General features: G+C 34.5%; 1 protein-coding gene across 1 annotated transcript in view; it reads left to right on the top strand.

Moving 5' to 3' along the window:
* The window catches only part of MGAT4A (alpha-1,3-mannosyl-glycoprotein 4-beta-N-acetylglucosaminyltransferase A), a 46,692-nt gene extending 28,945 nt beyond the window's left edge, over positions 1–17,747 (top strand). Inside the window, exons 6-13 of the mRNA XM_044669298.1 lie at positions 1,673–1,787; positions 4,935–5,065; positions 7,334–7,441; positions 7,622–7,815; positions 14,852–14,930; positions 16,927–16,993; positions 17,450–17,562; positions 17,721–17,747. Coding sequence (XP_044525233.1) covers positions 1,673–1,787; positions 4,935–5,065; positions 7,334–7,441; positions 7,622–7,815; positions 14,852–14,930; positions 16,927–16,993; positions 17,450–17,562; positions 17,721–17,747 — 834 coding nt within the window. The remainder of the gene's footprint in view (positions 1–1,672; positions 1,788–4,934; positions 5,066–7,333; positions 7,442–7,621; positions 7,816–14,851; positions 14,931–16,926; positions 16,994–17,449; positions 17,563–17,720) is intronic.
* The last annotated feature ends 8,859 nt before the right edge of the window (positions 17,748–26,606 follow it).

The following is a 26,606-nucleotide window of genomic DNA, read 5'->3' as shown; positions in this document are numbered from 1 at the left end:
CAGTGCTCCAAAGGCTAGTGTCATTGTGGCTTTGCCTATTCTAAATCTAATGGCGGCAGCAGCAGCAGAGGGCCAGAAATGGCCTTTGGGTCCCTTTCTTGCCTTTTCAGAACATCTGCTATCCCTCCTTCTGGCTATTATTTGTATGAGTTTGGATGGCTAAAGGGGTCCAGGAAGCCATATTAGAACATCAGTTTGCTGTTAGGAGGGGTACAATACCTTTGCTGCCTAACATGTGAAATTGTTAAGCAAAATCAGCAGACCTTTAGCAATGGTTTTTTACTAGTATTTCACATCTGTAGTCACCTTGTGTCTGTACCAAGTAGAGGGAGGTGTATTTCTTTATCTCTTCTCTGGGACCAAGATTTGTCATTACACCTAATGAGAGCTTTGGTTATCTTTTAGGGCTGTTTATGTTTTATTGATAAATATTGAATTGGATTAAATTAGTGAGCTCTCTGCCCCTTGGAGGTATTGTATGGAGGAGATAACTGCTTTCATTAGGAGTTGGACTGGGGTGATCTCCAAGGTTGTTCTTCAGTCTGAAATTCTATTATTCCATAAAACTTTAATGAGATTGTAGAATTTGCTCAAATTCATTCTAATAAGTTATATATAATGGGTGTACAATACATGTATAATAAAATATTAACACTTTAGACATCTCTTCTCTAAAGAGCTTGAAGAATTTGTTTCATATTCTCAATAAATGACCCTTTATTTTAGCATTACAAATATTATCATAACTGAACGTTGCTCTTTATCCTAGTGACAATGTGCAAATTTTGGGGTTATAATAATTATAGATAGTTGGAAGCTTTTTAGACTTGAGTAAACAATTTCCTCTTAAATGTTAAGGTTTATTTATTTTTATTTCAATTTCTATATTGCTTTCTCTCCAAGATATTGAAGGCTTATATAAGTTAGCAGAATTTCATAACTCCTTGCAACAAAGGGAAAGTAAGAAGAGAGACAGAAAATGAAAAAAAAAAAACTGGTATTGGAAGAGGATGGAAGAGAAGTATCTCCAAAAGTTACAATATTAAAAACCTATATTGGTAGTTTTAGCCATGTGAGAAGTGATAAGACAATTACCATTCTCTCTTGGACCAAAGGTATCCCTCATCTCCCCCCCCCCCTCCCCACCCCACCCCACCCCTGCAAAAAAAAAAGCATTGGAAACACTTGTGTTAGCCCTTACTGCCACCTTGTGGAAAGTCATACCATTTTCTTCTGTAGGTTGATTAAAGTTTGCATGATTAATAAAATAAATTTGTGAATTGGTAGAATTTCTGAATCCCCCCTCCCTCAGTGAAATTAAAGAAGTAAAATGTTTCATGTATGAAGTCTTTGAACATTTTAGATTTCTCAGTGGACAGTTTTTGCAACATTAGTTTAAAGCTTCATTTTGTGAAATTACTGGAAAAAGTTATCTTCTTCCTTGAAGCTTCTCCCCCTCCCCCACTAAAGTAATAATTCATTGTTATTCCATGTAATGAAGACATGGATGGAAGTATGATGAGATACATTCCGTTTTTTATTATTTTCATTTAAATTATTCTCATTTTCATAGTACCTTAAATCTTTAGATCAAACATTTCTTTGATAGTTACTAAATTGAATTCCATACCCCATTTTCTTATTATTAATATAATTATTCCATTTTCCCTAGCTTGAAGATGACATCGTTGTCAAGCAGAATTACTTCAGTACAATAAAGAATTTTGCACTTCAGGTCTCTTCTGAAGACTGGATGATTTTGGAGTTTTCCCAGCTTGGATTCATTGGTGAGAAAAAAAGTTTATTCATTTTTCAGATAATGATAGTTCTCCAAATCTTTAATTGTAATTTTACCTTAAAGTTCATCTTTATACTAAATATGGGAAAAATTTATATTTCATGTATTTAGTTAAAGAAAATTGCATAGTTTAGAAAGTGTTAAAGACAGAAATAGTGGCATAATTGAATTAAAGAATCCTTTCAAATTCTTAAGAAAAATAGTATTGAAGAGTGCCACAAGAGGTCTTAAAATTAGGGCTGGATGGGACCTTAGAGACCATAAAGTCTAACCCTTTCATTTTACAGATAAGAAGACTGAGACTCAGAGTTTAAGTGATTTATCCAAGTTCTCATAGTAAGTGAGTGGCCAGGTTAGGTTTTGAGCCCAAGTCTTCTTAATTCCCAATACATTGTTCTATCTACCATGACAATTTCTAGTGTTTATAATTATGTATTCAAAAATGTTTTTGGAGCAATATTTCTTCAGTTTAATGAATGGAAATCCCTGGTTTATGGTATTCTTGCACTTAGACAATTAAGATGTGTTAAAAAACTGAAGTGTAGAGACAAATGTAAATATAAAAATTCAAAGGGCTATAATTTCTAATTCTAAAGCATTTTAAAATAAAGATCTCTTATTTCACCTTGGTATTCACTTAGTATTCAAGTGCTTTAAGATTATAAAAGGAACCTGAAATAGGATGAAACTTCTAAAACCCAGCCCCTTTTATGTAGGTAAAAAAATGAGCCAAGGGGCAGCTGGGTAGCTCAGTGGATTGAGAGCCAGGCCTAGAGACAGGAGGTCCTAGGTTCAAATCCGGCCTCAGACACTTCCCAGCTGTGTGACCCTGGGCAAGTCACTTGACCCCCATTGCCTACCCTTACCACTCTTCCACCTATAAGTCAATACACAGAAGTTAAGGGCTTAAAATAAATAAATAATAAATTTAAAAAAAAATGAGCCAAATCCAGCATGTGTTTTGCATTTATTCAGTTTTAAAATTCAATTTTTACTTAAAACAATGTTTTGTCATGGTAGCAGTGATTTCAGTTAAACCCAAAACTTTGGGCTACATGCTAGTGAGACCCTGAGTTAATAGTTTACTTCTCTGAGCCTCAGTTTCTTAATATGTAAATAGGAGATAATAATAGCATCTACCTCATGGGAGTTTTATGGGGATCAAAAGAAGTAATGTAAAGGGCTTAATTATAGTACATACCTCATAGATTTATTTCAAGGATCAAATGAGATAATGTAAAATCTAAAAGGATTTTGCAATCATACGGTTCTATGTAATATAATAATTATCATTATCATGGGATGGAGGAATAATTATACGTAGTGCATCTTCACGTGATCAGAGTATTCATTATCTGACCTGCTTTGTCTTTTGTGCTCATTGTCACTTCATTGGGCTTTGTCATGGGGAAACTTGGAGGCTAGAATAGAACTTGGTACTTGAGCTGTTTGCTTGGTTTTAGCAGAGGTCAGTATTTAGTTCATATAATTTCTTCTTTTTCATAAAACAAAGGAAAATAATACAAAAATAGAAATTCTAGATTGTAGCTTTTGTGTAGTAGAAAACATAAGCTTACCATTAATTTTAGTTATTTAAACCTAAATCAAGACAATTTGTTGCAATAATTGGAATTAGGGCTGTTTATGAGTTTTCAGGATCTTTAAAATGAGATTTGAGCATTTCTGCTGCTCATAGAAATTCCTAATATTGGTGGCAAATATCTTTCTAAATAAGTTATTAATGTTATTGATAATCCAGACAGTGGAAAAAGACAATGTTCACTAGCCAAAATTTGTTGTTGGAAGATTTTCTAAAAGGATATCATATGTAGACTCTTAAGTGATCACCCTAATGCAAGTATGAATAATATGGATATAGTTCTTGATCGGTGACATATGTAAAACCCAGTGGAATTACTTGTTGGCTATGGGGGGGGTGGGGGAGGGAGAACATGAATCATGTAACCATGAAAAAATACTCTTAATAATAAAAGTTTTATGTTAATGATAATAAAATTTAAAAGACTATCATATACTAATTGGCTGGAAATAGGTGGAAGAGGGAGTCGCCCAAATTGGCATTTGGACTGAGGAAATGGTGTTGCACTTCCTCTAATATGATTTTCCCCTTTGTATAGGAAAACTCCATTCTGTGATATATAATATATATGCTCCCTCCTTTTGGGGAACTCCATGTTGATTGATGGGGAGCCAGCTATTATCTCTTCTTTCCACTTCTAAATCTATGCCTCAGGAGCTTTGTGTTTAGCAGTTGTTTGAGGGGTATGAACATATGGCATTGCATGCTCTTCATTTACTCAGGGTTAGCTGAATGGGGATAGGAGGAGATCTCCCATTATCCCAGGTGTTTGGGGACCCCTGCAGCCCTTAAGGACATTTATTGAAAAGGTTATAATTGAGAATCTTCTTAACAAGTTTTGGGGAGAAAACTGAAGAAAGCAATAAGCAAAACTACAGAGATATACAGAATAATGGCCAGTTATGTCCGGAGGATTGCTTTGGGTTTCTTTCTGAAGGCTTCTCTTGGAGGTGCTTGTCCCTTCTTTCATAAGTGATTCCACTTATGAAAGCAAATTCAGATTCTGTGGGGGAGGAGAAATCCATTTCCAGAATACAAAACCCTTACCAAAGAGAGAAGGACCTTTAGTGATTGTGGTGAAGACAGACATTAGGAACTATAGATAGGGAGCCTTTTCCCCCCAAGTGCTGGTCAGCACCTTTTCTGTAGCAGCTATGTATAAATGTGTAAATGAATATATATATATATTTTATTCATTCATTCACTCATTTATTTATTCATTCATTCATTCATTCATTTAGCAGGTGATATCAACTCATTTACATTCCCCAGGGAGGAAGAATAGAATCTGGAGTTACAAAATGCTAAGAAACAAACATAACTTTCTATGTAGAATAGGAATGGTAATAGAAACTACAAATCAGACCCTATCAAATGAATTCTAGCAGTTGAGTTTAAGGCTAGAGTTCTTAACTTCAGGTTTATGAACTTGATTGAGGGGACTGACACAAAGGTTTAAGGGATTTGTTTTTTAACAGGTCCTACAACAAAACTATTTCATTAACTTTCTATTGTTAATTTTGAATATCTTTTTAGGCAAAATGTTTCAAGCTTCAGATATCACTTTGATTGTAGAGTTCATATTTATGTTTTACAAGGAGAAACCTATTGATTGGCTCTTAGACCATATACTCTGGGTGAAAGTCTGCAATCCTGAAAAAGATGCTGTAAGTTAATTTCTTGTAAAATAACACTTCTTCTGTATTGTATTATATTTAAGGATTTATCAGTGGTTTAGAACTGAGATATATGACAACTTAGGCTGATTAATAAAGAAATGTATATCTGAACCCACAGTATAGACTAGCATTGAAATAAAGTGCTGTTTGTATATAGGTTATTGAAAAGTCATTATTTTTAATTGTGCCATTTATTAATGCAGGAAATTTGCTTGATTTGGTGAGGCCCCTCTCTTTTCTATACCTTTCCCTCTAGTGGTCATAAGGCATCATTGTAGCCTTTTGCCTTTTCCTTTTTTACATGACCAGGACCAGAGACAGAATTTACATGGTCCTGGGGCTCCCAACCTTTTTTGATCCTTATATATACTCCTTGGCTTTCAGTAAACCATTTCATATTTCTATCATTTACCACGTGTTTATGCATATAAGAAATGAGAAATCACTTAATTTCAATGGGATAATATAATGAATTACCAAATATTCCATGTACTACACTGGGAAGCTTCTTATACCTCCTAGGGCTACACAGACTCAAGATTGGGATTCTCTAAAAGAATGCAGTTTTGTAGTTTTGACTTAATTTTTTGAAAATATAGACCAGTATAACCCTAGGGTTTGAAGAAAACTTTGTGTTCATATAGTCCAACTTTCCCTCATTTTAGAGAGTAGAAATCTGAAGCTCAGAGAGAGGGATTAAGTGATGGTTCTCAAGGTCACAACAGCTGGTAGAGAAGTAAGGACTAACACTTTGGTTTTCTGATTCCTGGTCCAGTAATCTTTACGTTCTACCATGCTATTTCCTGTGCCAACAGTTATAGAACCACTATTTTTTAAGCCCTAACTATATGTTTTGTGTGTTTCACAAGCATTTTCTTTTATCCCAGTGAGAAAAATACATGTGTTATTTCTGCTTATTGGTCTCTCAGATATAGAAGGACTCTGTGGCATTTAATTGACGTTAGGAACGCTACTATGATAGGATACATAAAGAAACTGAGATAGATTGGTCCAAGACATCCTCTCATTTCTTTTGCATAGCTGAGGTGTCTCTTTTCTAGAAATCAGGAGATGGGTTGGCATGGAGTCACATGACAATATGCTTTATGTAAAACATACCTCAAAGTCCATATTTCTTTTTAGTTTTAAGCTTTTGAAAGGAATACTTGAAGAGCTGATTTGTAATTTTGATAATTTAAGGAATATATAGTCTTATACAAAAATCATCTAAGTTTAAGGGGTACTGGTAGAGGTGGCAGTGTGTACAATGAAGAGTTTATAAAATAATTGGTAACCTTATATGACTCTTAACCAAGGAATACTTTTTTCTTAGCTTATTTTCTGTTCTTGTCCCAAGTTCTATTTCTCCATTCACCATTGATAAAGAAGTATCAGATTATGCTGTATTTCCCTAGTACAGGAATTCTTAAAATATGGTATATGAACTTTAAATATATATTATAACTAATTCAGTTTAATGAGTTTCCTTTGTAATTCTCCATGTATTTTGTTCTATGCATTTAAAATTTTATTTTTATTAAAATTATATTTTATGTATTATTTATAATAAAATTATTTATGAAAAATATTTAAAATCCTGAGGGGGTCTGTTGCCCCCCAAAATTTATTAACTTCTCCCCTAGTTGGATAAAAGTGTACCTGTTAACACCATGAGAGTTTCATGGTTAATATTTTAGTATCTTTGGCCATGGTTCAGATTAGAACATTATTACATCCATGTTCTTATCTCTGTATTGGAAATTTGGGCCAGGGCTACTTTCAACATCCCTTTTGGGGATGACAATGACCATGAGCCTTTTTATTAGATTGGAGTTCTTTTATTGGCCATAGTGTGCCAATGACTGATGTAATGACTCAAAACCTGCTTTTTTTGGTTTCCACATTCTTCTTTATCAGTTCAAAAATGATATTTGTAATTAATGGTTTTTGAAACAAATCTTTAGTGTTATAATACTTACATTGCAATTATATTAAAAATAAAATCTCATGCCTTCTGAAATATAATACAAATTAAAAGTAGCTTTCACCATACTTTTTGTTAAACTAATTTCTTTCAGAAAATTGTACATATTAACCAAATAAGTAGCAAATCTAAGAATGCCATAATAAAAAATGTTCATCATGGAATTATAAAATAGTAATTGAATTCTAAATGTTTTTAAAAGCTTTTCATTAGTCAGGTGAGAGTAAGAATTCACATTGTCATGTATACTGACATAAGTTTTTCATTTTAAGAAACATTGTGATAGGCAGAAATCAAATCTACGAATTCGATTCAGGCCTTCCCTTTTTCAGCATGTTGGTTTGCACTCATCACTAGAAGGAAAAATTCAGAAACTCACAGTGAGTGGTTTAATTTCATTGTGTGTGTGTGTGTGTGTGTGTGTGTGTGTGTGTGTGTGTGTGTAAGGGGGGGAAGGGGAGGAAGGGGGAGGGAGAGAGAAATTTCATTATCTCTATGCATATATGTCAGTATTTTCCCTTTAGCAAAAGATATTTTGTCTTTTTAAATTTTATTATTAGGATAAAGATTTTCTGAAGCCATTACTTCATACAATGCATGTAAATCCACCTGCAGAAGTATCTACTTCTCTGAAGGTCTACCAAGGACACACACTGGAAAAAACTTACATGGGAGAGGATTTTTTCTGGGCTGTTACTCCTATTGCTGGGGACTATATATTATTTAAATTTGATAAACCAGTTGATGTTGAAAGGTTAGTAATAATTATTACTTGATCTTTTCCTCCAAACTTCTCTATTACAGAATTTATTCTAAATATGTGTTAAGACATCCTAGGAATTTGAACCCATACCTTAAGTAAAGAATACATATACAATATTAAAACAAACAGACTCACTTCAACTGGAATGTCAGCTTCATTTTCATAATTAATTCACTATCATTTATGTTTTCCCAGATTGTTTCCATGAAGCACGTTTTACTAAATGCTGCTGTAACTATTTATGTTAACCTCTATATTATTCTGTTATATCACAGTATATACTTTCAGTTGTATCCAGTATGGAATTATATTTGGTTGTAGTCATACTTTGATCTCCATTTACCTTCAGTGGTTGATACAGTATAATAACCTAGTCACTTAATTCCATTGGTTATGTGAAGAATGTTACCTTGTATTTTCTAGTCTGCATTGACTTCCAAAAAAGAAAAAGAAAAACACTAAAAAAAGAAGCAATAGTTAATAAATTCAATTAATTATTAAGCTCTAATTAAGTGTAAGGTTTTGTGTTGTGTTGAGGATTCAGAGATTAAAAACTCCTTCCCTTGAAGATGTTATGTTCAGTGATGGGGAGGTTGACTCATATGTAAAGAATTATAATACAAGATAGAACATATATCCACTAGGTGGTGAAATGAATAAAGCACTGGACCTGGAGTTAGCTAAAGTGGGTTTAAATGCTGCCTCTGATATTTGCTAGCTGTGTTACCCTGGATAAGTCACTTAATCTCTGACTCAATTTCCTCAACTGAAAAAATGAGGATAGTGATGGCGCACAATCCCCAGGATTGTTGAAAGGATCAAATGAGATAACTTGTGCCTGGCACATAGTATACACTTAATACTTGTTCCTTCCCCTATGAATGTTATAAGAATAAAGGAGAGGTCCAAGCCGAGAAATCTGAAGACTTAGTTAAGGCTTTAAGGAGGAGGTGTTAACTGATGTGGCCTGAAAAAAAAAAGAATCATAACAATGTGAGAATGTGTTCTAAACCCAAGGGAAGGCCTACATGGAAGCAGGAGGGTATAGAGCAAAATCAAGGAGCAGTTAGTTGGTTGTTTGTCTAAAATGATTTGCTGCAGGTGCCTATCATTCAGAGAGAATGAGCATCTGACTCCTGGTAGAAAATGGGCAACAGGGATTGGAATGGAGGAGGGGAAAAGTACCTTTTGGCATATGGGTGGGCTGTTAAGTTGGGACGGAGAAAGAGAAAATTGGTTGATTCTACTGATTGCTTGGACTGCCCATTGGAATTATCAACATAGAAAAGAGAGAGAAGAGGGCCAAGGAGAAGAGCCACAATTAAGGAACCAGAGTAGGACAATGAAACATTATAGAGAATAAGACTGGTCTGACAAATAGAAGAACTAGGAGAGAAAAGACATTGCCACAGAAGCCAATGGAAGTGAGTATGTACAAAAAGAGCTCATGTTCAATATTTTCTTTTTAACTTTTAATATTTTTTCACATTTATATGCAAAAAAATTTTTTTTGACATTCATTTCTTGAAATTTGGATTTCTAAATTCCTTCCTGCCCTGAGATGGCAAGCAATTTGATATAAATTAGATATGTGTAATCATGAAAAGCATTTTCATGTTAGTCATTGTGGGAAAAAAACACAGATCTCCCCCTCACCCACCCAAACCCTACACAAATCAACTTGGAAAATAAAGTTTTTTAAAGTATGCTTTGATCTGATAGCATTTTTCATCATAAGTTCCTTTGGAATTATCTTGGATCATTTGTATTGCTGAGAATAGCTAAATATTTACAACTGATCATTTTACAGTATTAGTGTTTCTATGTACAATGCTCTCTTGGTTCTGCACATTTCCCTTTGCACCAGTTTGTTTAAGTCCATTTTTTCCTGAGCATTCTGCTTGTCAGTATCAATATATGCTTAGTAAGTTTTAAGGAGATTGCAAAGGAGGGAAAAGCCATTCATTTTGGCAAGCCATTATTGATGTTGGGAAAAGTCAAATATTATTATAGAAGATAAATTTCAAATACAACTTCCTTCAGCAGTTGTTGGGCTGTTGAGGAGACAAATGAGCAGGCAGATGGTAGGCAGAACTCTGGATTTCTTATTCAGGTATGAAGAACAATGGATGGAGAAGCATCTAAGAGATTCTGAGGTGATGACAGTGTCATGTTAAAATGGCTTATTGTATCATTGAGGCTATGAAGGGAAGGCAAAGGAAGCCAGAAGAGAAATAGTGGATAAAAGAATAAGAAGGGATAGAGGATTGTGATGAGCATGAAGATGGGTTTTAGGAGGAGAGGTGGAAGGAAATGGTGTTCAAAAAGAAGAGTTTCAGTCATCAACATCTTGGAAATGAGTAATTTTGAGTGATGATAAAGTCTAAGCCAGGGGTCAGCAATGTATGGCTCTTTCTGCAGGAGCCATAAAGTCAATTTTTTTTCAGGCACTGTTATAGGAGAACATTATACGGCTCTCACAAAATTACATTCAGATTACAAATTATTACAAATGACTACGCAAGAGACTTATGGTTGCAAGGTTAGAGGTTTTTGTTTGTTTTTTAAATATACATGCAGGATTAGGTAGAAACCAGAAGGCCTATAATTCATTCCTGCTGGCTCTGAAAGGGAAACCCTTAATGAGCATCACTCATCCTGAACTTCAGCTTTCTGAATTCTGAGATACGATGCAGACTTCACTGACACAAAATGTGCATTGTAAAGTAAGCCACTGTCCTGTGCCAAGCTAACCTTACAGTGTCAGTAGACTTAAGAAGTTTCCGTGAGTGTGGCATCAACTAGTTCAGATGATTTATTGTAATAGTGATTAACCCGCTCTCTTAACAGCCCCTAATCTGAGTTGGAATGCTTTGTGCTGCCTCCATGTTAGATCTGGTTCCTGCACAGATTCTTAAGCCACTGAAGAGAGCTGGTTTTCCTAGTTAGCCAGTTTGGTGTGTGTATGTGTGTGTGTGTATATATATATATATATATACACACACGCGCGCGCGCGCGCATGCGTGTGTGTGTGTGTGTGTGTATAAAAACACAACAAATTTTGCTATTACTTATTAACAGGATGTGATCCCTATCAGAACTGGGGAAAAAAGATCTCATCTCCATAAAGAGAATTTTCATTAGTTCCAGTAAATCTGTCCCTACCCTGAGTTCATGGTTTATTCCTCTTCCTGACAAGATGGGTATTGTGGGAAGTAGAGTATGCTTGTCTTCTCTCAGTAGTGGGTTATGGTCATAGCTAGGGAGGAACTGTGCTCCTGAGAAATGGAGATTTCAGCATCAAAGCACAGTCCAAAGCACATGTGCAAAGCTGTGGTACAGGTAGTCAGTGGATAATTGCTTCCCACCACAGCTCTTGAGGAAAGCAGGAAAGGAACCTGGAGGTTAGGAGTGACGAGAAGCTGAGAATGGCGATACAATCGAGTGATGCACATCTCTGTCTACCTTAGAGCAGGAGGTTGTCAAGTGCTCACAGCAGAGCATCTATCCTGTTAATACACATTGAACTTAGTATTTTCTTAATTATCAGAATGTTTTACACTTACTGTCACTGTTTTGGAGGCTGTTCTTCTCATAGACCCTCAGATAGGGCAGCCTTTAGGGATAAACCAGTAACAACCTTCCACTCTGTCTTTGGCCCCTGAACTGTCTGCATTGTTTGATCACTGGCAGTATCACTTTTATTTCTTTTATGGAAGTGAATTTCTGGTTGGGTTGCTCTTTTTCAGGTCATATATTCTACCTCCAAATATGCAGGGCAAAATCCATCTATACCTCCCATCCTGTCCTCCCATAATTTCATATCAGGGGGGTGCCCCCTGGATTTTATGAAGCTAAGTATTTAGCACTCAGATCAAAACCAGTTGAGCCCTTGGGAATTGTGATGCTTTTGGCTCCATGTTGCCATTTATATTCATTTGTGCATTTTTACTCCACGGGCAGTTTTAAAAATCTTTACCCTCTGTCTTAGAATGAATACTTGTATTGGTTCCAAGGCAGAAGAGAGTAGCTTGGCAGGTGGGTATTAAGTGACTTGCCCAGAGTCACACAGCTAGGGTCTGAGGCCAGATTTGAAATCAGGACCTCCCATCTCCAGGTCTGGTGTTCTATCAATTGAGCCACCTAGCTGTGCCCACCCCCATGAAAAAAAGATGGATGAAAAGATCCATCATGATTGATTTGGTAATGTGGTAATATTTAATATTTACATGGTGTTTTAATAAAGCACTTCCTCATAGCACTCCTTTCAAGGTGTACATAGTGGAAATGCCATTATCTTTAAAACCATGACTAAGTGAGAAAACAATAGAATGTAGGAAAATTTAGGAAGTAGTAGTTGTTCCAAACAATGATTTTGGCATTCATTTTCAAATTTTTAAAAAGGAAAATATTTAAAAGAACAAAGTCTGAAAAAATCTTTATTAATGGCACATTGATGCAGCAAAAAAAAGAACTAAGTCAAAAGGAGAAAAATGTTGATTTTTTATATTTAAAGCTTTTAAAAGTTTTTCAACTAGTATATATATTTATTCAGTTTCAAGTTCCATGGTTGGAAAACTCAGTATATATCTTTTTTTTAAGCTTCAAAGATATGCAGTATGGGAAAGAAATTGTTTTAATTCTTTATTTTAGAAGTTCGTTGTATTAAACTCAAAGTTTCAAAGGACAATACATTTAAAGATAAGACATCTAAATTTGTAATATGATAGTCACTATTCTAATATTTTCTTTGGCTCAAAGGATAAGAGGGGTGGTTTCTAAAATCACAAGTTGCTGATCTGTATTGGTGGAATTCCCACACTGGGAGCTTATTCCACTAATGAAATCCCAGGTCTATCTCTTCCCTCCCCCATGCTGAAATTATTTGAAGGACAACAATTTGGATGAACAATTTTTATGTAAAATGTGATAACCTGAGGATGATAATAAAAATGGAATTTTCATTACAGCTTGTGTGAAAATGCCAGAATTTAGTACAATAAGAATAAAAATCATTAAATCAAGCCCATGTATGCCAGTTCTTGCAAAATTTCTACCAAACATAACTTGCCTTTAAAATCTTTATCCTTAAACACCTGAAGTTTCAATAGATGAGAATTCTTGCTACCTAAGAAAATTGTCTTTGGGAATTAAAATGAAAAGCAACACTTCTAGCATGAGAAGTCAGAAATATTTTCCCTTCAAAAGTAAGGTAAAAAAAGATCTCAGAAGTTCTCAGAAACATACTAATGATTCATAGCTACATAACATTTGAATGTTATTCCTAAGCTCTAGATAGGATTTTAAATGCTTGGAATGATAAATTATAGCAGTTTCATATACAAGGATTTGAATTCTCAAAGGAAAGCAATATTAATTAATTGATAAAAAGATTTTTCCTTTGTGATTTTCAGCCAGTGTTGGGCAAACTGTTTCATGTTTATAAACAGAAAAAAGACTATGTATTTACATGTAGCATTTAATAATTGTAAAAATGAATTCTGAAAGACTTGCTGTGTTGTTCTCTGGGAATTAGTTACTAATGCTCTCTAAAACTTAGTGTTACGTAATAGGTAGTAATTTCCTATAAAACATAACTGCAGATATACATTAGGATAAAATACTTCCTCCCTTTCTAGTTTCAAGTGAATATAGAAAACACAGCCAAGTCAAATCAACAAGAACTTATCAGACTATTACTACATGCCAGACACTGTGCTAACTCCTAAGGATATAAGGAAAGCAAAAAAAATATTCAAAAACAAAGAAAAAACCCAATCATTCTCTGTTCCCAAGGAACTCACAGAATAATGGGGAGACAACACACAAAGGGCTACCCATAAACAAAATATATATCAGATAAATTAAAGACATAAAACTCATAAATAAGCTCTGGGCCTTATTTAGTACAGTGACCCACAATTTTTCAGAGTGTTGGAAGAGATTAATTCAGTTCCATTTAGTTCATTTGGAACAAATATTGTTTGACTTGAAGGTGTCATGATCCAAGTGTCAAGATCTAGTGAAATATTCATGTGGAGTAAGACTTGGAAGAAGTGTAACTGCCACTGTCTTATGTGACATCAACTTCTTTATTTCCCTCGTTTGTATATTTTTTAAAGTAATTTCCAAACTTCCTAACCCTGCGTGCACCCACACACACACACACCAAGCTTTACTTTTATGAAAATGATTTAACAATACCTGTGGGTCTGCTTTTTTTAAATAGTTAGCAAACATTTCCCACCCTCTCCAGTTACAGAAATTATTACAATATAGCCTCAGGTCTTACCTGTGAATTAATAATTAAAATACGTACAATTCATCCCTCAATACTCAAGGATTTCACATTGGCAGTTTTGGTTTATTTGTGGGTTGGCCAAAAAATTAAAAGGAAACTTTTGGAGATTTTCTCAGAAAAAGAAAACCCTCCAAAATTTAATGTTTTACATATATAGAATATATTATTAATCCTTTAAATAATTTTCTACCCCAAGTATATATACATTTTATTATAAAGTGAAATTTTGTCAAAAGATTCAGTACAGTTAAAGAACTATGGACTTCTGTACTCTCTCTGGGCATGTCTTCTTTGTCTCTTTAACATCCAGACTCAGGCATGTGATTTTTTTTCTCCCATAGTGATTGTTGCATCTCGCCATAGAAGAAAGAGTTGCTGCAGCTATACCTGCAGTTGTGAAGACTGCATTGTGTGCACTAATCTCTCATATGTAGAAACTGCAACTTTTAATGGGTTCATTGTTATTTTACTTGTTTTGTGTTAAATATGATCAGAATTAATAAAAATAAAAGCTTGGAGTGGGGCCTGGGGTTGTGATTTTCCACATTTGTGGAGGTCTTGTGCCCATAACCCTTACAAATGTCGAGGGATAATTGTTATTCGCACTATCACTTATATTGTTATTCTTGGCATAATTTAGGTCTTTATATATCTTTATATATTATTCTTTTTTATTTCACAATATACCCCAAAATACTACCATATGCACCATTACTTTTTTAATAGCTACCTGTTCCAGAGTGGCAATCCAGAACATCCAGGAGATATACTGATAAATACAACCGTGGAAGTTTTGCCTTTTAAGGTATGACTTGATTTTTTTCCACTCAGCCTTCCTTAAGAAACAAAAATTGTAGCAGAGTATTTGGTTAATAGGAGACTCTTGGCAAAGATTAAAACAAATTGTTTCTCTTGATTTGAAAACCTCAGGGGTGATCATTGTTGACTTTTTAAAACATAGTTGGTCTATTTTCTTCATTTATGAAACATAAGGGCCTAAGTTTTGCTCAAAGGAACTTCCCACATTAGAGTGGATCTTCCTTTATTTTTAGTTTGCTTATTGCCACTAGACTAGTTTGCTTGCAGTTTTAATGATTATTACACACCACAAAGTAACCCCGTGTCCTCACCCTTTCTCCTTCCTCCTACTGCAGTTACTGAGAGGAGTTCCCTTTAGAAGACACTCAGCAGAATCCCCACCCCCAGGGACATAGAGCTCCTGCCTGAGATATTCACAGTGGAGGCATCTTTAGAACCTTGGGATTCTTCCCCTTTCTCCCACCTTTTTGTGCCAGTTGACCCTTTTCTCAAAACCCCAGCATACTAGGTCTTTGTTCAGGTTTTCTCATTGCTCCTTCCACACCCTCACTATTTGAGAGACCTTTAGTGTTCATAATATAAAACTGTATCAGCCACTCTTGTTATCAGAGATCCTTCTTAATTTAGGATGTGACTTCATCATTCACTTTTGTAACTCTTCCAACAACACCCTGACCTGTTTGTCTTACAGATTTCCATCTTAGATTTACTACCACCTCAGTATCTCAGGACTCTGAATTCTGAGTTCACCCTTTTAGGTTACAATCTCTTACCCTCTCACATTTCCTTTTTTTTTTTCACTCCTTTTTCAGCTCTTTGGTCTTGCCAGAATCTCTGGTTCTGCACTTCCTGTTTTTCTAGTTCATTAACACCTATTTTGATCTTTTTTCCTTCCTTCAGCCTGAAATCAATATTTGGTCAATTCAGTCAAGTTTTATCTTATGCCCTTGAATCTCTCTTAACCCTTTATTTTTACATTGTTCAGACCCTAATAATTCTTAGTCTTGGGTCACCCCCAACATCCACCTTCTGTATGTCAACTTGAGTAGAACACTGCTAGAGGAAGTCACAAAATGTATGAACTAGAACCATTATAAATTCATATTATCTTACCCCAGCTGGGCCCACATGAGTGGTATTCCTCTTGTTTCGATCTTTAACCATTTGCTCTGCTTATCCTACAGCCCATGCTTCTAATTGCCTCCTGTTCTACTCATCTAGAACTGACACCAGCCATTCTAAAGTTCCCTTATCTCATCCTTTCCACCCCTTCACCTATATTTTTCTCTTTGTTCGATGTTTAGATGAGATAGCCCTTCTTTGCCAAAGCTAATCTCTCCCATCCTATCACTAGTGCAGTCTCTTGAGAACAACAAACATGTTAGGGTTTCCTCTCCTAAAAACAAAAACTTCATGTTTCTACTATTCCCTCAAGCTAGGACAGCTTCTACTCCCTCACAGTTCTCACTTCTCAAACTCTTGCAATCAGAACTGCTTTCTTGTACTAGTGGCCTCTTCATTGTTCCCTAGTAATATTTTTCTCAGTCCTGACTGTCTGACTGACTGACAAGAAATATACTTCTTAGGCCATTGCTTCCTTAGTGTCTCTGTCTCTGTCTCTGTCTCCCTCCCTTTCTCCCTCCCCCCCCCCATAATGTAAATTCCCTATGGGCTGTATTTTTGTACCCTTGTACTTAGCATAGTACTAAAAATAGGAAGTCTTAATTCTTTTCCATTTAGTAATTCATCATAAAAGCATTATTTATCATTTTAAAGTTCTACTTTTCAAATTATACAAGATCAGGTAGTTGTTTTTTTAAATTTGGTTTAGTTTCTTTTTAAGCATTGTAAAGATCATATCTGTTTAATGAAACTTTTTTTCTTTAATATGGGGAGCTTTACATACTTCTGTGTATAACAATAAGTACTCTGGATTTCCTGTGCACCAATAATTATTTTCATAATAAATATTTCTGTCTTAGGGTGAAGAGTTGGAAATAAGCAAAGAAACCAAAGATAATCAATTAGAAGATGGTTATATCAGAATAGGTAAATAGTAATAAAAGCTCATTTTCTTATGTAAATTGAGTAAATATTGGCACACTTTTGTATTTGTATTCCCCAAAAGCACATAGCAATTGCCTAAATAGATTATGTGGATTTATTCTTGAACTATAGATTACTTCCTTTGAGGAGATAATTTTATTATAAACTTAAAACTGAATAATTGGCAAATTATTCAGTTTTATAAAAAAACCTTTAGAGTAGTATATATTTATAGAGGCTATATTGGTTATCATTTGTATTTTGTTTCTGATTTCTAGTAAAGATTTCACCATATGAAGTCAAAATTCTGGTAATTTAGATTTTAAAGGTTAGAGACAAATTTCTGTCTTAATTTTGACATAATAATAAATCTATCTTACTGTTCAGTTAAACTTTCACTTAGTTCAGTCCTGTGTTTTAATTCATCATAGCGTACTAATGATACTTTTTATTTTGAAGGAAAATTTGAAGGTGGTGTGGCAGAAGGAATGGTGGATCCCATTCTAAACCCCATTGCAGCCTTCCGTCTTTCAGTTATACAAAATTCTGCTGTTTGGGCTGTTCTTAATGAGGTAAGATGACTTCTTTAATTAGTGAAATCAGTGCAAGTATAGCATTTAGGGAAAAAAAGATTTCAAACTCTTTTAACCTTACGACGTTGATATTATACTGCATTTTTAAGAATTTAGGATTTATTGCTTTTACAAAATAACTTTATTCTCTATTTCAGATTCATATTAAGAAGGTTCCAAACTGATCAAGTTCTCTTTAAGAAGTCAAGATCATTTCTGACAATCTCAAAGGAACCTCTCAGCTCTGAAACTGACTCCCTGTAAGATTGTTCTTTAAGGGAAAAAAAAAAACTCAAGACAATGAAGCATGTTTCTATTCTCTTTTGTATTTCACTTGAACACTACCTCTTGTGAAATCTACTGTAGATAAAATTGTAATAAGCCTTTTGTCAGATCAATTCTGAAAATTAATCTCCCATCCATAATATTCACATGAAGCCCACGTCCTTTATTTGAACATCATTTGTACATTTTACAATCACACTGTGTTAGTACTGTCTTGTATTATTTTGGTATTTTCCTAATTCATAAGAGGTGTACATATTGTTACATTCCTTCAATATAAGAAGGTTAAATACATTTTATGAAGGGGGTTACTTTGGGATTTCATTTATTTTACTATTGCAAACCCCCTTTTATAGATTATCAGGGATATGTGTATAAATATACAGAAAACATTAAGTTAATTTATTGAAATTATTTGAGGAGTAAATATTTTGGTGCAAAACCTTTGAATTACTTTTTAAAAATAGATTATTATACCTTCCTTTTTTTAAGTTTTATGTATTTTTCTTTGAAAATGAAAACATTTCAAATGGTAATGTCTTTTCAAATGTACTGCCAGTATAAATCCAGATGGGTTTCCTAAATGATGGACTTTTGTATCCTAAAGGATCTGAAATAGTGTATTTTCAAAGACATCATCATTCCTTAAATCTCCTTACTTTGAAAATCAGTGTCCTTGAGGGCTGTAATACTGTACTGTGTACAGGGGCAAGGCCATATACAAAGCTGTTTGAAAAATTAAAATTTTAGCTTATAAATGTGATACGTTAAAAATGACAGGATTAATGTTTCCCTGTTATGCATTGAAATAACAAAATGTATTTTCTTTTTGATCTTTGTAATCAACTCAATATTCCTTTGGTTAAATATTACCTAGGTATATGCATTCATGTTTTCTAAGTTTGGACAACTTTTTTGGTAACACTTGTATCAAGTTTTTTCCTATGAAATGTTATCATATTTACAAATTTAAAGACAAATGATGTGATGGGTTTTTAGTGAAAGGTACTATTGCAACCATATTGTATTTCTCCACTATGATTTAATTTGCTTTTTAGACTTATAAACCCAAGAAATACTATTGCATAATTCAATTACACATAGTGTAGTTTTTATTTTAGTAACTTCAGAAAGCTTTTGCTTTTATTAAAGCTAAAAGTCGAAGGATGATGCAAAATACAATTATTTTGATTCATTTCATGTTGGTTTTCTTAGTCATAGCTTCTTGCCAAAAGTTTTTTTCTCCTTTTTTTAAAGGCTACTAATATCCAAATTTAGTTGAAATTTTGCCTTTGGGGTTTTTATTTTTCATTTCTGAGTCCGTTTGGCCAAGATTCCTAATGATTCCAAGATGATTTGAAAGGAAAGAAAAAATTTTAAGGCATTTTTGGCATGAAGAAACTTAATTGGCTGTTAACAGCAAGTCACAGAATCATTCCAAGTGCTAAGAGCCCCTCAGAGATTCAGCCAAATTATTATTTTAAAAATTACCTTGGGACCAGATTGGGGAACCTAAATAAGAGCACTGAGAAACATGTATACTTGCTATTTATCACTCCTTGCCATTTGAAAAATTCATTCCAGTCAGCCTCATAGTCTTCCCCATTCCCGACCCTTACTTTATCCTGCTGGTTTTCCTATCTGACAGTTCAGATGCTGCCTTTTACTCCATCAAGCTTTTAGTAATCAATTACTTCCCTTTTCTGAACTCCTATTAAACTCTGCCATGTCCATATGTTTAAGTCAGAAGTTTTAAGTTGTTTGCCATCATTTCAGAAGTTCAAATATATTTTGTCTTCTCAATCAGATTTTCAGCTGGTCTTCCTTTTTTCTGCCTCTATTGTCATCCCCTCTCTGTGAGAGGAAGCATAAAGTAGAAATAGTTGAAAGAGCTAACTTCAAAGCCAGTTAGACCAGGGTCCAAGGGTGACTCTGGGCAAGTAACTTAATCTCTCATGCTCTAGATGCAGATCTGCAGTGATTAGAGGGAATTTTCTCACCTCGGGGCTTCCTATGCCAATGAAATCATGGATCCGCGGTCCAATTCCTTACCCTTATTTTTTCCTGCATACCCCACAATGCCTAGCACAGTGTTAGGCACAAAGGTGCTCGATAAATCCTTGTTGGTTTGTTCATTGCTTCTCCTGCTTCTAGAGCAATCTTCACAAATTAAGGGCTCCAGTATGACCAAAAGAATTCTATAAAAGAATTACAGCTTAGTTCTTCAAAATGAGGTTAAGTCATCAGGTATAGAAGGCAGAAGTGTGTTATAACAGGGGAATGGAAATATCTGGGAGTGAAGCTATCTAGGTTTTGAGAATGAGGTGAATACAGGTTTATAATGACTCTAACCTATTTTTTGTTTCTGTTGAATGATACATTTAGTTTTATATTCAGAATTATATCAGAAAACATTTAGATACTCAAAAGTATACAGATATTTTAGTTGCATTGATAACTCAAAAGTCAAAGCACATGACCACATATAATTTGTATTTTAAAATTATCCAATGGTGATTTATTATAAAATTTTATGAAATGTGTTTTGAAGTGGCTAAGCTTCCCATAGTGCTTGGTTTTAGAAAGATTTATTAAGATTTTTTTTTTTCAAGCATTTCTATACAGAACTCTGAAGGCTGTCTTACAGGATTTGAAAATCTAGCTTTCACAACAAAAGCTGTTTGCCAGTAATATCTACCAGCAGGTTACTAACTGGTCACGAAACAGTAGTCTTAAGAAAGATTTTTTTTTAAAGGAAAGTTGTTATATTTGGCTAATTATGTTAGATGTTTATTCAGAGACACACGAATATGTCATGACCTAGCAGTCATACTCTTAAGGCCTTGTTCTGTACATTCTCTCTCATGATCATGATTACAGACTTAATTAGGAAATTAGAGGTCACAGATGGAGTCAGCACATCCTAAATAAACTGGTGGAGTCATGGGGTAGTTACAGGACCCCAGAATTTGTATTAATTAGAATGACAGAGAAGAAGTACACTATCATTTTTCTGGAAAGAATTAGGTTCTTAGAGAAGGCATAGTAACCATTAGGTAATTAATAAGAGTATTAATGAATTTGGCCAATTGTTGCCTGAATCCATTTTGGAATTTTAAGTTAGACATATCTACATTTGTAATAAAAACTATTTCTGTTTTTTTACTGTGCAGTGTTCAGACTATGTCAAAAGACTTGACTGAAGGGAAGAACTAAGATTTGGCTACTTTGTCTTTATTAACCAGTATAAAATGGTTGTTCTGACTAATTTCTGCATTTTGTTGGAAATTGTTTAAAATACACCCATCATCAATTAGAAAATGTCTCTAATTATGTTCTGAATTTTGTTATTTTTGTGCTTGTCTAATACTGCCATGTTCTCTAGATTCTTGAAATAGTGAGAAATAGAAATCAAGGCAAGAAAATAGGAGAATACCATGTGACCAGAAATGCCATTCACGAAGTCCACTCAATTTTCCCAGAATAAGCTTAAGTTTTTAATTCATTGCATTATGAAAATGGTTTTGAAACGACATTTGATAAATGCTACAGTAGCCAATGCTTTTTTGCTATATTCGTGTATGTAAACATTAATGCTACAAGAAATTAATATCCATATGCTTTTGAAAAGCAATGTTTTATTAGTCACATGTATTGGTGACATTTTGGTCCATTTCAAAGGAAGGATGTCTGTTACATTAGATCACACTATGAAGATGCACTCTAGCTCCTTAATGCTGAGAGAACACATTGTTTCAACAAAGGTAAATAAAAATATTTTAACGCAAAGTATTCCCCAAATATTGCTAACAGTTTCTTGATAATAATTGTAAACTGTATAAAAGCAGTACAATTTTTTTTTAATCTTTTAAATATAGGACCCAGAATCAAATGGGGACATCCTGCTTTTAAAAATTTTGTGTAAATAATAGGGATACTTTCTGCAAAGAAATGTTTTTAATATCCTTGATTATTAGGCAAGGGTATTTGAGTATTACCATCTCTTATAGTTCCACCTTTGTATTAGCAGCTGATGCTAGAATTACTGCGTTTGTTGGGTTGGCAATACACTTTATTTTACCTTAAATCTCAGCATTTGCTGAATTACCTTTGGAGGATATATTTTTTCTGAGCCTTAAAAATGGCTGCTAGTGACAGTACTGTAAGATGCACTGCCAGCAAACAACTTTGTTTTGGCATACAAATTTTTCCTGATAAGGATATAAAATGTTTGTTTAGATACAACAATAATTTAAATGTGGATCTTGCTTCAATTCTTCATCTGGAGTTTTTCCTTTTTTAAGAGAAGGTATTGTTTGGAGAGATCTTCCCTATAGATTCTCTATCTAACAGGTTCTGCAAGAGGCTTTTTTTGTTCAAAAACTTGATCCGTGTTTCCCTTAAATGTCCTTATTATTCAATTGTGCAGTATCTGCAGTAATTTAAGAGTACTTGTAATTTTTATAGGTAGTTGGGCCTTTGTTTGAAATCTTGCTGCTATAAATTGAAAACCTGATAAGAGGTTATGTCGATTGTGCCTTTCATCACTGTTCCTTCTGTGCCATAGCTGTCCATGTGTATTTGAAATAAAGAATTTTTTTTTAAAATCCAAGCAGAATTCAAGATTCATTCTAATGAGACATACATTACAAAGCATTTTGTGGTCACAGAGTCACATACATGAATCACATTTGATTGCTCCAACAAACTGAAGAGAGAATTCAAAAAGTATATCCCAGAGTGGTTAATTGAGAGATGTAGAGGTAAGAGGACTAGGTAAGAACTTTGGTTCTAGTCGTTATTTTATTACCTTGCTTTAGAGGACCCTAGGTGCCAGGCATATAACAACCTCAATGACTCACATCACAAAATACTGCTGCATTATTTTAATGTAACACTGCATTTTCAGTTATAAAACAAATGTGGTTATCAATCAATCAATACATGCTACAACGCCATCTTTAGACTTTGGTGATGAGTAAATTTTTCTGAAAAATCCTTACATATATTGAATATCAATATAATAATTGGTTAACATTTGTTCATTCCTTTAAGAAAACAATTCACAAGAGGACAAATGTGTACTCTTAAACTAAAGTTAATATACATATGCATCTTGGGTGGTGGGATACTAACAATCAGAAAACAAGAACATTTACAATAAGTATAGTATTTGTTTCAGATTACATTATTTCATGTTCACAAATTTTAATAGCTATACATGTAGATTGAAATACAAATGAAATTTACATTAAAAAAATAAGAATGACACAGAGTTCCCAAAATTGAATTACAAATGTCCCTTTCTTCAGAATACCTCCTAAGACCCTGGTTGGAAGTCCAAAGCTGGAAACTCAAACACATTTTCCTAAAGAAATGGGTCATGTTTTAGTTTGGTCAAATGTTTGAGTCACATAACAGTCACATAACAGGTCCACAAAAACTTAGGCAAGTATACAAAAACCTACCTACCAACTTATTTAGTATTTCTAAGGGGAAATGCTTTTCTAATTTCATTCCAACAACTTAATAGGTTATGCTTTAAAAAAAAAAAAAGAGATTCATAATGAAGAATGATCCTTTATTTTAGCAAAGCATTCACTGCAGGGTTCCTTTACACATTACATATGTTTACCACAATTACTTTTCTAATGGTCTTTTCTGGATTCTATCCACATCCTAAAGGCAAACATACATATAAAGTATGTATTTAAATGTTCTTTGGGTGGCAAGCAAGGTAATGAAGATTCAAAACATTCCATTTATCATCAACTCCATCCTAAGATGGTGACAATCATTAATCTTATTTTAGTGTCAAACAAAAAAGGAGACCCTCCAAAAGCAGAGATTAATTTTCTAGCAATGCCTCTTCAACATCAAGTTCTTTGATTTTACCCAGCCCTGTAAAGCACAGTGTAGAATAGTTCTGCTCTCCTGCCAAAGCTTTCAAGAACTGTCCGACCTGCTTGCTTTCCCTGATGCCATTACCACCCTATCTTCCAACTGGGCTTCTCCCTTCCCAAGTTCCTTAACTAAGTATACAGTCTCACCCATCTCCCTTACTCTGTTAATAAAACAAGCATATAATCTTCCAAGTACTTTTAAAAGAAGTTTCCTGCCATTAGATAAGACACAGTAAGACAATTTTTTAAAAAAATTTTAACCCCTTACTTTCCATCTTAGAATCAATACTGGGTGTTGTTCTAAGACAGAAGAGTGGTAAGGACTAGGCAGAGGGGGTTAAGTGACTTGCCCAGGGTCACACAGCTAGGAAGTATCTAAGGCAAGATTTGAACACCCAGGACTTCCTGTCCCTGGGCCTGGCTCTCAATCCACTGACCAAACAAGAATTTTTAAATGGCAAGGAAAAGTTACTTCTAAATCTTTAAAGTGCATCAACTTTACTGATCTTCATTCAATTGTTACTTAAAATGTAAAATGGGCACTAGGCCTCTTAGTTCTTGGTACACCCCAACTGCTGACCCGTCTTATCTTAACACTTAAAATTATAATCAGGAATGTGTTTTTTCCAAAAAGATTTCATATCCTGAAGAAACTAAAGTAGCTGGCACAGATAATGTTTAAAAATTCTTTAACCCCAACTATATAGGGATTAGAAGCCAGGTTAGATTTAGGTCATTAACAGCAGACTAATTCATTCCTCAGTGTCCATTCTAATCTGCCACTTAGTTGTCTTTGGACTTTCGGGTACTAAATGATGTGGCAGTGTCTCTGGTCCTTCATGAATGCTCATGATAGACCCTTCTGAATTGACTTTGAAGGCTCCTTATCCTTACCTTATGCTTCTGACAGTTCTGCCTAAAGCATATTCACCTAGCAAATCAAGACCAATTTTTTGATGTACACAAAATTTTGCTTTTTCATTTACTGTGCTAAATAATAATAGCTTCTTGCACTTAAAAGGTTTCCAAAGAGCTTTAAACATATTTCATCTCTATAAAGTAGGTTTAAGTATTTGAATTTTACTGATGAGGAAATAGAGACTAAGTTACTTGCTCAAGGTCACAAAACTACTAAGGGTGTCTCTAGGAGGGTTATGGACTCAAGTTTTCCTGACTCCAAGCCCATTATTATCACTGTGCACCTAGCTGCCCATATGTGATAAATGAAATACATTCTTGACTGGACACTGTGCTCTCTGGTTCCATTTCCCATGGCCACATGTCAAAATGCTTTCTGTCTATTCCTATTTCAGAAACCATACTGCCACCTGAATGTTCAGGTCATTCAAAGATCCTGATCCAGATGACCTGATGATGCCCCATACTGGTCAAGTTAATAGTTTTGCCCATAAGCAGAATCATTGTAATCTCTTCATAAACTATTTCAAATAAGGAGTTTTAGGAGGCTTCTAAACAGAGATAATGGCACCCAAAATAGTTAACGCAATCATAAGATTCATTAATTAGATGTAGAGTGTATAAAATGAGGTAGATGAAGCTAGGATTCAGGCTTTGGTTAGGGTTACACTAAATGAGAGGTCCTTTTCACCTGATAAGAAAAGGGCCATAATATCCCCCCCCCCCAAATTTTCTCTTTTCCAGGTTCAATTCTCAGCATGATCCCAACTCCTTCCAATGTGCACTACAGCATATAAAAGTCCTTCCTAATAATATGTGATATCCAGATCTAGTCACCATCTTCAATAAATGGTCTGAGAGCAAGAATCACAGGCTCAGAAACAGAAGACACCCAAAAGATCATAAATCCAATCCCTATTAATATCTAACACCCCAAGAATTATATTTTATAAAGTTTATTAATAACCACTTGAAGGAAAAGAAATAAAAATGGAATAGAAGTAAAAAAAAAAACCCAATTATCTAACAAAATTAAGACCACATGAGCAAAAACTCTTCTGGCTCTCACCTCATGCCACCTCCACCAAATTCAATCACAGGAAGAGGGTGAGAGGTGGGGTTACACAAAATTTATATCCTCCCTACATCAGCATGTAATGTGAGAAGCAAAGTGGGGTGCTGGGAATTGTAGTTCTATGATTCAAATAACTACACACTATCTTAATTAATAATCCCATTCTACAGTCCTTTTTCTCCCTAGACAGTAAGTATCTGTAATAATACCAACTAAAATTATATTAGTTATTTGGGATGCCAAAGAACAGTTAACACCTACTGACCTTGCAGTTCACTAAGGTCTTTTTCACATGAGCCACTGTCTGGCTCCATTCTAGAGCTGATTTTTTAAAAACTCAAATGTGGATTTGTTAATATACAAATAGTAACTAGCCATATTCAAAGCATAGTGCTACAGTGCTAAGGACTAGGGATAGAAATAAAAATCGGCCCCTCTCCTCCCTCCAAGAGGTTAATCCTAACAGTAGGGAATGAAGGGGCAAAAGAGAAGTCAGGGCTGAAAAGGCTCTTAAGTGGGTTAGAGGTGAGAAATAAAATGTAGAGGTACTAGGTTATGGCCTCTGAAGGGAACACCTGAGCTAAGCCTTGAGAGGACAAAGGAGGGACAACCAGTTAAAAGCTGAGTTGGAGAACACACTTACCTAGGAAGCTTCTACCTAATCCCCTGAAGTTGGAACACAAAAATACTTGAAAGGTAGTAAGTGTCAAACAGGACTGGAAAGCTAGGTTGAAATTAGGTTCTGACAGGCTTTAAATTCCAAGCTAAGACATTTGTATTTTATTTTAGAGGCAACAGAGAACCACTAAGTTTTTGAACAGAAATGATACAGTCAAATCTGTGCCATAGAAATTTTGCAGCTT

This window comes from Gracilinanus agilis, chromosome 3 (genome assembly GCF_016433145.1).
Source record: "Gracilinanus agilis isolate LMUSP501 chromosome 3, AgileGrace, whole genome shotgun sequence".
Taxonomy (NCBI): Eukaryota; Metazoa; Chordata; class Mammalia; order Didelphimorphia; family Didelphidae; genus Gracilinanus; species Gracilinanus agilis.
Note: the sequence above shows the minus strand (reverse complement) of the source record. Positions and strands in the feature narration are given on the sequence as shown.